The 14,083-nt window shown below is 34.8% G+C and overlaps 1 protein-coding gene across 1 annotated transcript; it reads right to left on the bottom strand.

Annotated features, from left to right (window-relative positions):
• Nucleotides 1–400: 400 nt before the first annotated feature.
• On the bottom strand, nt 401–13,832 carry LOC123547137 (solute carrier family 49 member A3-like). The gene is made up of 11 exons (XM_045333992.2): nt 13,537–13,832; nt 10,747–11,027; nt 9,914–10,072; nt 8,647–8,863; nt 7,634–7,710; nt 5,119–5,253; nt 4,503–4,619; nt 3,178–3,330; nt 2,313–2,470; nt 1,458–1,597; nt 401–931 (listed from the first exon to the last, which is right to left on the bottom strand). The coding sequence occupies exons 2-11, from the start codon at nt 11,008–11,010 to the stop codon at nt 753–755; spliced, it is 1,599 nt and encodes a 532-aa protein (XP_045189927.2). The 5' UTR covers nt 11,011–11,027; nt 13,537–13,832; the 3' UTR covers nt 401–752.
• Nucleotides 13,833–14,083: the final 251 nt, after the last annotated feature.

The following is a 14,083-nucleotide window of genomic DNA, read 5'->3' as shown; positions in this document are numbered from 1 at the left end:
GTGTCTTTAACAAGTCATAATTATGGTTTTGAACTGCAATTTTCTAGAGCTTTTAACACACCATAATTATGATTCCAAGCTGCAGTTACTAAATGGGAACATTCCCAGAGATAAATATGGTTCCAAGCTTGAGTGGCTCAATGTGAACTTTCCCGGAATGCCATACTTATGGTACCAAACAGCAGTTGCTAAAGGGGAACCCTCCCAGAGCCTATAACACACCATGATTATGGACCGAAGCTTCATTGACTCAAGGGGAACCTTCTCAGATTCTTGAAGACACTGCAACTGTGGTTCCAAGCAGCTGCAGAGTATTTCTAGACTCTTCAAAACACCATACATGATCTATTAGCATCAGCGACTCAAGGGGAGCATTTTGAGATCATTTAATAAACCAAATAATGGTTCCAACTTATACTGGCTCAAGTCAATGTAAAAATGTGTGATGCACATTTGACATCTAAGAAATAATTAAGATTTTGTAATGACAAAATATCTACATCTATTTTGTAATCCTGTATACAATTGTCATATAAATTATTCATATAAATTAAATAATATAAAGTAAATCCATGATAGGTAAATTCATAGTACAATGAGGAAAAATCTGCAAATAATTTAACAAAAGTAATTCCATGCAGCGACTGAGTGTGATACAGGTATGGCAAGTAAAATGTGTATAGGAAAGTGATAAAAATTTCACTACAAAAATCTCAAAAAGATCAATGCAAAATGGACACTTATAATTAATGTCATAACTCTGTATTGGAAACTGTATTTACACTGTAAGACTTTTCTGTGTCTGTTGTTTTCTTAGCAAGAGCTGCTATCTTTTTCTCGGCTTCCAGTCTTTTATACTTGGGTTTGAATAACAGCACAAGCATTACAACAGCAACAGTAGAGATCACATTGAAAATGAACAGGTTGGAATCTGAAAATTTAAAGCTTGATTTTCAAACATTTTTTCATCTTTTAACAGGCTAAAAATGCAATTAAAATTTCTATTTCTAAAATGGACTGGTCCATCTTTAAATTTGGGCAGTACCACTTATTATTCAAAGGAGTGTTTACTGAAAATTTAAAAGACTGAATAGCGAACAGTGCAGACAATGATCTTGGTCTGTACTGGTCACAAAGGCAGAATCACTTGCCACCAGCAGGCTAAAGGTTAAAATACATATGCAATGACTTAATTTCTGCTATAACAATTAGATCTATTGGAAAGATTGGACAAACTGTCCCTTTAGAGCACCTGAGTTCAGCCAGTTTACTGAATATAAAGTCAACTAGTTATATGCAGTAAAAATAGATATACATGTACACTGAGCTTTGCATTAAAAATGCTGTTTTAAACCTGACAGAAGAAAAGTTCATTTTAACATTGCCATATTAAGCACATTATTATACTATAGAAACAGTGCTTGTATAATAGAGGTTTTGCAAACAGTTACACTCACACGTCCAATCCTGGGGCTCGAACACAGTTGTGGTAGCATTCTCTGCTATATGACAGCCGGACTCCAGGGTCAGTTCATGACCTGACAATGGCTTGGTTAAATACTGCATGGCAAACATGTAGGCTATTCCCTGGGCTTGTCTACAAGGTATCAATTTGAGCTGCACCATGAGAAAACAAACATAATGCATTTGCGACCAGCATGGATCCAGACCAGCCTGCGCATGTTCGCTAACGGTTTCTCTAATTGCAATAGGCTTTGAAAACAAAAAGCATGAATCCTGACCAGACTGTGTGGATGCACAGGCTGGTCTGGATCCATGCTGGTCGCAAATGAACTATGTTGGTTTTCTCATGGTGTGGCTCATTTATTATAAATTATGTATCTAACTGTTCTAAATAAAGAAATTACAAGTTATGACATTGGTTAACTTTTATCTTTCTTGACATTACATGTTGATTCCTGAAATTATATATTTTGTACAATCTCTTTGGGTTAATTTTTTCTGCTTAGGGCTGGTCTCGACACCAGAGGTGGATCTAGAATTTTGGTTGGGGCGCGAAATGTTGATACTTTTAATAATATAAAATAAGATGTAAAACGTGACTGTTTTTGCTCTGATGAATGGTTCATCCCCAGTTCAATAAATAATATTAAATGAATACACGCAAGAGAAGCAAACTTTTGTGGTTAAACAATCAAATGAAAACAGCACGGTTAGATTTACAACCTTCATGTGCAAAAGCAAATTAAGTTTGGTTGGAAACGCAATTTATTGACAATTTAAATTCTAGACTTTTTTTCTTATGAAACTGTTGAAATATATTGTTGAATATAATTATATAATACATTTACCCTCCAACAATACACAATCCTGAGCTGGTTGCCTCGGCAACAGGGTAGGTAACTTCTACAGCTAGCTCCATACTGATTGGATAAATTGTGAGACCAAAGCCTCCAAATAAGGCTGCTGAAATTGCAACCCAGACATGCTGATCTCGGAGACGAGAAACCTAATATAACAAAAAAAAGAGATCATACTTCAAACTTTGCATGTTCAAACTTTTCATGTTTCTTTCTATAGCATATGACACCAGCATCCCAGCATAGGGAGTTTCAAATAAATTGATAATTTTCCTCAGAATCAAGCTAAAATACAGTAAAGTTCTACAAAATTATTAGTATAGTATATTGCAGGAAGGCAAATTTTCACGGCTGAGTTATTCAACAAAATCAAGTAAAATTCCTATTTGTTTATGTTAATGCTTTTTCAGATACATTAGCCAGACCTTACTTAACATTGATATAGCTGTGGCAATTTAACATTTAGCCTTTTGGCTGCAAGTGATTCTGCCTTTGGAATCATTGCAGACCAATTTAAGACCAGCCTGCACGTCCATGCAGACTGATCATGGTCTGCACTGTTTACTATTCAGCTGAGCACATATTCGCATAATAAATGGTATTGCCCAAATTGAATGACGGACCAGTCCATTTTAGAAATTTAGCCGGCTAAAGGTTAACTTAAGCAAAATGATATAAATTATAAATAACATCCTAAATAAATTCCTCTCTGGCATGCTTTAATGGAACAATAAACCGACATTGTGTAGCCTTAGCCAGTTACATGCATCCTGGAAAAATAAAACACAAAAAGGCAAATGACACCATTTCTACCAATTACACCACCATACCTTTTTTAAAAGTTCCCCATGTTTACCTGAGTAAAAGCAATTCCTGAAAGAACAGCAAGACTGTAGGAGACCTTGAGTACATCATCAAATTGTTTAGTTTTATCAACATAGACCCCGGCTATAGCTGACAGCAACATCCCAAACACTATCATCAGTGCTCCACAAATACCAGCAAATTCCTGTCATATACATAACAACATTACATTTAAATTAACCTTTAGCTTTCTGGTGGCGAATGATTCTGTCTTTGCGACCAGTGCAGACCAAGATCAGCCTCCATATCCTTGCAGATAATCCTGGTCTGCACTATTTTTTTACCAGATTTTTATAGCGCCTTTTCATCTATAAAATAAACGTTCAAAAGCGCTGATAAACGTTCAAAAGCTATTTTGTCAATAAGTTTTCAGTGAACACCCCTTTGAATAATAAATGGTACTGCCAAAATTGAATGAGACCAGTACATTTTACAAATTTAGCAGGTTAAAGTTTAAAAGACCCTAGTATGGTCATTCCAGCCCATTGCACCACATTTCTAGCATTTTTAGCACATCATGTGAGAGGTCTGATAGGACTATCCGACTAAGCAATACAGAATTTTTCTTGTATTGTCCAGTCAAGTAAAGCCTATTACTTCCCATCAAGTGCAATTCTAATGGCACTACTAAATAAAGTCAGTAAAATGCTTACAGCCCCCACATCCCACCTACCCCTACCGACCAGGATACAGACAAAGTCCCATTACACAAAATCCCCCCTGTTAAATTTAACAAAGGCATGCCAAATTCCCACCCCTTTTCAATTATATTCAAATTTTCACTTAATTCCATTTAAAAATTTATATTTATCATATTAGAATTAATGACTTTTTTACACTTTAATATATTTTTTAAGGAATTTTATTCAACAAAATCAAAGGGAGTTTTATATGCCTTTGTCAAATTTGAGCAGAAGATTATATAAGGGTACTAAGGGGGAAGGGGGATGATGGGGGAAATTTGTCCTACATTCATCCCCACCACCAGCAAAGTGAAAATATTTCACTGACATCTATTCAATCTAAGACAATTAAAATCAATAATATAATTGTTAATAAACACTGAATTACTTAATTGTGTCTAAGGTTTATGGGTTAAAGTCATGTTCTCGTATCATAGGCAGAAGACATCCAGCCAGGTTGCGAGGGTTGGCGGTACTACTCACGTGACTGTCTGTACCTAAAATAATGCCAGCAGGAGCTATTTGGGTACCAACAGAAGCTGGATAGCAACCATATGACATAAATTGTGTTGATGTAACTTAACTGAAAGAAACCCAAACCCTGAAAACATTAAGTAAAACAATTTATACATACATCTGAGTATCCCCTAGGACAGAGTATTTGTTCCAGAAATGATGCCAGGGCTGTAAACAAGGCCAGGCCAGCTCCAAATCCCAGGTTTAACACAACATAGTTCTTGTTTACTATAATCTGCAAACAGACAAAATACGCATTAATAATAAATGTAAATGAAACTTAAAACTTTTGAGGATATACTTGTCTTAGACATCTAGTTCAATCCATCAGTTCCAAAATAAACATTCAGGATTTATTCTTGCAACTATTAGTTTTCCAGCAAATTAAAAAGAGTTATGATATCTAACGAATACTAATTATTTCTTGGTGCTAGAGCTCTTTTATATGTTAAAAATTATTTGAAGCGTATAAGGTACATAATCCTGCTGAATTAGTTCACAATGTCATGTTTAATTTATCTCCCTTGAACAAATACTCTTTAGTTTTGCAAACAACAGGCCTGGAATATAAACTGACCGAAACTGTGAGAATGCCAGTCAAATTTAGAAATATATCTACAGTATTTTAGAATTTCTGTGAGATATCCTGTTTTGTGCTATTTAATTAAACTGATTGTATTTTCTCATTGTTTTTAAGTTGTCTTCACACTATCCATAACTGTAAAGTCTGTTACCTGTTTTAAGCCAGTAAGGAAAGGCTGTGTTATCTCCCCTGCACTAGGTGATGGTGGTGTAGGTGGCCTTGACCTTCGTACACCAAATGTTGTTACCAAGGTGATGAAAAAGGCGGGAGCTGAAACAATCCATAGCTGAAAGAAACAGGATATGCATGATATTAATCCATAATTTTTCTTACTATGATAAACAATTATGATAATTATGTGATCTTGTTCCAGCTTATCAGTAATTTTGAACATGGACCAGTTGGTGACACTTCCCTTTTTCTTTTCTGATATCATCAAAGTCACAAATTCATACTTAGTGAAAAAGAGTATTTCCTTATCAGTTATCAACAATTTTCACCATGATTTATTGCCACTACCAGCAGTCTTTTTTCCTGTCTGAGTCTATAGAACAGTTCTGTGATGTCTGACAAAAACATAGTAAGAGGATTTTTGTTTGTTCCTCTGTAAGACTGAGAGAACAAAAAATGCAATATTTTTTATGAGTGGCATATAGCCTTGAGAGAAAATGTAAGATCTGAAGTTCATCAGTCATGATCAGGGGCATAGCCAGTTTGTTTTGAAGTGGACTCAAGATTAGATTAAACACATTAGTACACAGTCTTACTAAGCCTAAGTGTTTTAGATGATGATTTTAATCAGATTGCATCTAAAACTGGTTTTAACTACATTTTTCTTTACTCATTTTGTAGTTCTCTACCTGTGAAAAAACATATCTGATATTTTTCTCTGTGAAATTATTTTTATATTTCAATTATTCACTGAAAAACTGGTAAGGCCTAGAAAAAGAATTCTTTGTTTCTGGTAATATGCTCCAAAAAATTATGGTAGGTAGGTCGGAAACAATTTTTTTGGGGGGATCTTTTTTTTATTAAGGGAGACTTTTCGGAAATTATTTTTGTGTCAAAAAATGAATACAAATACGGGGGCTATGCCTTTAGAGCATCAGTAGGTTGATTTCTAACATCACTGGCCATATTTAAAGCATAAAAATTAAGTACAGTTTTGCAACTTTTTGTTAAAAAGTTGAAAAAAATATTCTCCAAGGCCATAAAAACATTTAGGGTCGGGCCAAAAATTTAGGGTAGGTCGGGATACCGGAACCAAACAATTTTTTTTTAAGCATTATAAAGCTACTTTCTTTCAATATTGCTTCTGATATTTAATTCTACATTTACTGGAGGTGCCGTATAGTGTCAAACAGCTTGCACATCTGAGGAAGCTGGATCTATCACTGGAGTGTTTAATGAATCAAATGTGGATGATGTTTTTAAGTCTGAGTAAAATATATATTTTAAGTAATACTAGAGATAGAGTGAAATTGTATCAAAACACTGACTAAGTATACATGGAACATAATTCATGGAATATTTCTGCGAGAGTAATGTAACATGGTGTCATATCATGCAGCTGATATTGTAAAATTTAAATCCAATCCATGTATTAATAACTGAAATAGAGCAAAAGTGCATCATAACCTTAACATGAAAAGGGATGCATAATTTATAAAATACTGGTGCAAGAGTTATGGACTTTGTCTCATATGATATGGGTAAAAGATGATGTGGAACAGCAATTTTAAGTCAGAATCAAATCCGTTTAGTAACAACAGAAAAAAGGTGAAAAAACATCACCACTAAACTGAAATTCTAAGTAAAAAGGGGACTTAAATCATGAAATATCTGTGCCAGAGTTATGACTCATATGATGAGGACGATGATGTGAAAGATCATATTAAGTTTGAAGCTAAAATTCTAAGTAAAAAGGGAGATAATTAATAAAATGTTGGTGTCAGAGTTATGGCCCTTGTGTCATATGGTGTGGGTGATGATGTGGAAGAACTACTTAAAGTTTGAATCAATCTGTTCAGTAATAACAGAATCAGTCTGAGTGAAAGAGCATTTAAACCTAAACCTGAAATTTTAAGTAAAAGGGGGGCATAATTCATGAACTGTTGGTGTCAGGGTTATGACCCTTGTGTCATATGGTGTTGGTGATGATGTGGAAGAACTACTTAAAGTTTGAATCAATCTGTTTAGTAATAACAGAATCAGAGTGAAAGAGCATTTAAACCTAAACCTGAAATTCTAATTAAAAGGGGGGCATAATTCATGAAATGTTGGTGTCAGAGATATGGCCCATGTGTCATATGATGTGAGTGATGATGTTGAACAACAGTTACTGTTTTAAGTTTGAATCAAATCCATTCAGTAATAACGGAGCTAAACTGAAAGTGCATCAAAACTTTTAACCTGAAATTCTATGTAAAAAGGGGGCATAATTCATGAAATATTGGCATCAAGTGTTATGGCCCTTATGCAAGTTAATGTGTGTGATGATGATGAGTAATTACAGAGATAAAGAGGAAGTGCATCAACTTAAAAGAATGGATGCCGATGCAGACGACAGGTCGAGTAGGATAGCTCTCTATATATATACATTGTTAAGTCAAGCTAAAAATGAAATCTATCACATTCTGGAGTCAATGTATTTACTGTGTACCTACAGCCAACGGGATGTCAGACACGCCCTCTACAACCAGCGGTACTATGATGAAAGCCACCATGTTTCCCAAAGGATTCACTGAAAATTAACACACAACATATATATGAGCCGCACCATGGGAAAACCAACATAGTGCATTTGCGACCAGCATGGATCCAGACCAGCCTGCGCATCCGCGCAGTCTGGTCAGGATCCATGCTGTTCAGTAACGGTTTCTCTAATTGCAATAGGCTTCGAAACTGAAGAGTATGGATCCTGACCAGACTGCGCAGATGCGCAGGCTGGTCTGGATCCATGCTGGTCACAAATGCACTATGTTGTTTCTCATGGTGCGGCTCAATTATAATTATTAATTTGAAATTATGAACACATTCACACAACTATGCAATATGCAATAAAAGGCAACGTGTTAATGTTCAATATAATTCATATTGCTAGACTTATTTCCAAATACAATAGGTAGTAAAACTCTTCAATAATCACTATTTCCAATGGAATGGATAAAATTCTTCTTGTCAGAATGAAAATGGTCGAATTTTTATTACTGGAATATGCAAGAATTGTTCTTGAATGAATAATTTTAGTAAGATATTTTTTATTGAGGCATGCTGGCATTTTTCTTGAATGAGCAATTGCTAGATTTTTTTTATGCTGGAATTCTTCTTAACGCTATTTTTTTTATAGTGATACAGTAAAATTCTTATAATTGAAGGCATGGCTAGAATTGTTGTGAAGGGATATGCTAAAATTCTTCTTTAAGGAATAAGACTACAATTCACCTTTAAGAAAAATGCTAAAATTCTTCCTTTTACTAATGTTTTCATTAGTAAGGCTATACATCTGAGTTACATAAAAACATTTCCACTGACTGGTATAGACTCCATTACTGCTAATTTTCTATGAAAATCTCATGATTGTTTACATGGCTCTAAATACATTTTCATCTATACAGGTATATATGAAGAAAGGAAAATCAAAATTGCTGGAAAATCAAATAGAGACCACTTGACCTACTCATGCTTCCAATCATGTTAGCAGTTGCTCGGCGATTTTCTGGAAACCAGAGTGCCGCTAACTTCGTTGGTGCAAACATCACAAATGGCTGAGCACACGCTGCCAGAATCTGACCAATCAGAAGGACCGTGTAGGCATGGTCCTCGGGGATAACATCTAGTGTACTGATGTTTCTCAGCAGTCCTCCTAAACCATTCAACCAGGCTGATATCAGTAACTGTAATATAACAAAAATTATGATTATTATTATTATTATTATACCAGATTTATATAGCGCCCTTTTCATGATCAATTTCACGTTCAAAGGCGCTTTACATAGTTCAAATGCAGCCACACAGGGCGCACAATTCATCCTCTACTAGTACAGACACAGAGCGATCTGACCAGAGGGACAGAGTGAGACAAAGCCCCCACGACAGAGAGATCAGAAATCAGATACAGGCTTGTCCGGCTAACTTAGCCTAGCTCATTGCGAATAGACAGCCTGGTTCTTTAACGTGCCCAGTGTATAGCACTGATACACGCAAGGATTGCCTGGGTTCCTGACCAGTACACCTCTAGTTGGGTGGGAAACACTGAAAAGCATTTCTGAAAATTCCCGAGTAGCTGCCGGGGATCGAACCCCCGACCTCAGGATTGGAAGGCCAGTGTGCAAACCACTGAGCTATCCGTCCACCTATATTACCTTATTACTTTAAAAAAAAACCTCACATATTAAACTGAAGATGATGATAAAATTTTGAAACAAGCCTTGTAAAAGTAGAAAGGAAAAGTGGATGTAAATGAAATATACGTCTTACAAAATTTCATATTTCATGAGAAGTGGAGGGAGGAAAGGGGGAAGTATAGGTATGTGACCATATTGGGTGGGGTGGGGAGATACAGGGATCAAGGTAACAGTTTAGGATTACTTAACCATGTAGCCTGTTAGAAGTGATTATAAAGAAGTTGAAGAATTAACACTATCAAGTTCTACTCAAGGATTTCTGGATCCTTGTTGACCAACATGCTAAGTCAGAAATTTAAGTCTTGCACTTCAAATGATGAATTTTCAATTAACTCTATTTATAATAAACTATTACAATTCTTCAAGAGACTTTGCTTGAAGATGGTTTATATAATAAACACATTTATCATCAATATGCCGCTTAGTTTTCAGCATGAGAAGTAATTAGACATATACCCAGCAGTAGAGATATATACTCGGCAGTATAGATACTAAGTTTTTTACCATCTGAATGAAATTTGAGGTTTTAATTATACTCACACTTGTTCGCAGCCCAAATGTATCAAGAACCCAGGAAGCCACAAAGCCAAGAGGTACTGTAGCAAACATGAAGGTCATGGACAACATGTTCAGTTGCAGAGAAGATATCCTGTAGAATGTAATAGTTGTATCAGCTGCCGCTGCAAACGTTATCCACATCTGAAACATTACATAAAAAATTCAAGTAGAAAAAAAAAGTCCAAGGTTATAATACAGAGTTTGAGAGAAGATCTATTTAAATCCAAGCATCTCATTGGCTGATTTTGAACAAACTCTTGACACTGACCAATGGAAAGGCTGCATTTTGAGACTAGTCTCCAAACTCAGGATTATAAGCTCTGATGCAGATATCACAAAGTAGACTGCAAACACTGGTAGCATGACAACAGATTTACCAATTTGCCTGTAAATTGTGCAAGCTGGAGATTTGTTTAACCACATAAATTTTACACAAAATGACTATGAAAAATAACCATAAAGCAACTACTGTAATTTGCTGTTTGTTTGTTTTTTGGTTGGGTTGAGTCACAACATCATAATAAAGGTCATATGGTAATTTTTCCTCCTTTTGATTGCAGAGGAAGACCCTATGTGCCCATTTTGGCATTGATTCAGGGACAGGTGGGCACCAGGGTAAAACCACTGACCTTCCATAAGCCAGCTGGTTGGCTTTTTCACACTTCATGAAGAGTTCTACACCTTAAGCCAGGTTTCAAACACCTGGAGTGAGAGGCAAGTGATTCCTGTCAGTGTTTTATATAAAAGTTTTGTGTAAGTTTTTCATCCTCACTGTGAACATTCATCTTAGCTTTTAAAGTTTCAGATAATTTTACCATAGCATTTGAGAGGTTGAGACAGCAGACAACAAACAGCATGAACCACCGAGATGGATAGACTTTGTACTGCTCTACATTCTCCTGTTTGTCTACACACTGTCTATTCCCTTCTTTGTCATCAGCTGCCACCTCCAGTTCACTGTGTCGAAAGCCATTGTTTTTTCCTGTATCAAGCCCACCATTTGTTGCATACGAATCTTTGTTCACTTCACCATTCATGTTGTATGAATCTTCTGTCTCCTCATCAAGTTTTCCATACATAACAAATTGAAATTATCCTGAAACATACATAACAAACTTTCATTATCCGGAACTATAGTTATCCTGAAACATACATACCTAACACTGAAATTATCTGAAAACATATATTAACAACTTTAATTATTCTGAACTATTCAAACTTTTAATTATTCTGAAAACTAATAACAAACTTTAAATTATCCGAAACTATAAAAAACTTATATTATTCTAAACACTCATAAAACTAAATATACCTGAACTCATTTATTATTTTTGCAACATACTATAAAACTAAAATTATCATGAAACAAATATAATTTCTAGCTATAAATTATCTAAACAACATTAAAAACGTACATCTCATCCTATTTCACTTAATTCCTGTTTTAAAAACTGGTACAATTTTATAAGATTCCGCTGATTTAATAAACAGAAAGTTCAACATCATTTTTTTCTTCTAATTATATTTCATTTAACCTAAGATTTCACAATTTTTAGCTTATTTGCTACAAATTGTATTTTAATAAAAATTACTCAAAACATATTGAACGCATGAATGACATTCTTAAAGTTATTTGTTGTCACAGTTTACAGCATTAGTTTTATATTACTGTTTACTCCGTCATGCTCTATTTGTCTTTTTCACAAATATCAGAAATATATTTAAAATTACCAAAAGGATGTTTTAAATTTTCTTTTTTACATGACTGAAGTTTAGCAGCAGCTCATGTTCAAAATGAGAAATATTCATTTCTGAATTAATGTTTGGATGCTTATTAAATATGTATTATTTAAATTTGAAAATTATTTTAAAAAAAAATGATGAAGAAAGACATTTACTTAAATAGTTGATACTGATTTTATGAAATTTTACTGACCTTAGATGCACCTGGTATTTAATCTGTCAAGTGATTTTTGGCCAGGTGTGATTTTCGGCCATTTGTATGACCAACACTGATAACACTGATTTGCTGATTATGCACTGAACAGAACAAAAACATGTGCGTTAGGTGGACAGTCTGAAGCTTTTCCAGAGTGTTGAAATGATTATTACTGTAATTAATTTGCCATGCTCTGCTCAACCCCATCATGCAGCCTGAGAGCCAGGCTAATGGAAAAGCTGAATTTACATCTTTAAAATAAAGTTTGATACAAATACAGAACTACATGTATATCAAAGGTGGGGATATAAATCAGAATTTAGCCAAATAGTATAGTAGACGCAACTTGACCGCGATGGTTGACCTTATGCTGATTATTCATGTCGGTTATTTCATTATAGAAATCAAGGGTGCTTAGGGTAGCCGTGTATATTTATATGGAATTAGTTTGTATACAGTGCAGTATCAAAGTATATATACTTACGTTTGATCAATTAAAACTTTCCAATACACTAATTTATATTTACACAAATTTTCATTTCCTTTTTCTCGTGCAGCTCGTGTTTTACATACACTCCTTTTACATAACAGGCTGTGCCTCATTATGTATTATAATACAAAGGTCAACCATCGGGGTCAAGTTGCGTCCACTATAGGTTTGTTCAAAACTTAGTCTATATATAATAGCAATCTGACTTAAGTACTTGATCTTCTAAACGAAGATCTGAGAACGACCCATTCACCATATTTTCTGTATATTTTGGATTCCAGTTATTGCCATTTTATATCTTATAACAATCGACGACTTGTATTGAATGTCAAAGAGAAAAAAATGTGCAGACATTCCAAGGGTTCAACGGGACCCCTCGCTTAACAAAGCAAGTGCTACCGCTGAGCTAACCGCTATCTGCACAAGTACGGCGTAAGAAATGCTGAAATATCTAAAAGTCAAGGCTACAGTAATTCAAATGTTGTAACTAAAGTTTAAGCCATGTTGGACTTAGCGAAAGGTCATCAAACAAGCTATGAATAGTCTTTTCAGATCCTATGCGTAGCGTAATAGGAGATGTACTTTAGTCAGACTGTTTATAATAGTACACCTTTCTTGGGCTATGAACCCTTACCCTGCTAAATTTCTACAATGAACTTGTCCATCTTTCAATTTGGACAATACCATTAACTGTTAGAAGGAGTGCTTACCAAAACGATACTGATTGAATGGCGAACAGTGCAGACCATGATCAGACTGCACGGATGTGCAGGCTAATCTTGGTCTGCACTGGTCGCAAAGGCAGAATCACTTACCGCGAGCAGGCTAAGAGTTATTAAATGCATGTTAGATTTTCACAGGTGGTATTTTTCCAAATTTTAAAATTATTTATTTGATAAACATACTTTTTTCTTCTTTTCTTCAAATAACAATATCCTTACTTTGCCAGATACTTACGTTGATATTTGAAAGTGTACCGGTGCGCATAATTTGCAGTACGGTACTGAACATACCTAATACCAGTAAATGAACAAATACTGGTAAAACTGGTACACAAGTGAATACAGTGCATTTCTAATACAAAGTGTGCACATCTGTGCCATCAGCTGTTCATGGAATAATACAATAACTGAAATATGAAATGAAATAAATTTAACATAAAAGTTTTGTTTTTACCTTGACATTTTGTTTTCTTGATTCTTTCAAAATGCTAATCCATACATTAAAGAAACACGTGGTTACAAGCCCTGTTGTATATAGACAATTTGAAAGTATTGACTGTATCCAATTAATGAGTTTTAAAATTCCATCGAAACCAGGCTGCTTATCTTAACTTCCTACATACGTATGTAATTTACATCACTTATGAGTGAAACTACATTGAACAATTCTTTCATAAAACTTTGCCATATTCGATAAAAAAAAATGCTTTTATCTGTTTAATCAATAGAATTTTATATCTTGTGCACTACACAGCTCATTGTTAAGCCTTGAGTGGGTTTTTGATTAAAGTTGGATTATCATTTTGAAAATATCGAGGTCACTGATGTTAACATGTTTGAGTGTCCTAATGGTGACTTTTACATTATAGTACTGTTTTGACAATCAGAATATTTAACCTTTACCCTGCTTAATTTCTAAAATGGACTGGTCCATCATTCAGTTTGGGCAACACCACTTATTATTCAAAGGGATGTTCACTGAAAATTTACTGACTGCATAG

The sequence above is a fragment of the Mercenaria mercenaria genome, chromosome 9 (genome assembly GCF_021730395.1).
Source record: "Mercenaria mercenaria strain notata chromosome 9, MADL_Memer_1, whole genome shotgun sequence".
NCBI lineage: Eukaryota > Metazoa > Mollusca > Bivalvia > Venerida > Veneridae > Mercenaria > Mercenaria mercenaria.
Note: the sequence above shows the minus strand (reverse complement) of the source record. Positions and strands in the feature narration are given on the sequence as shown.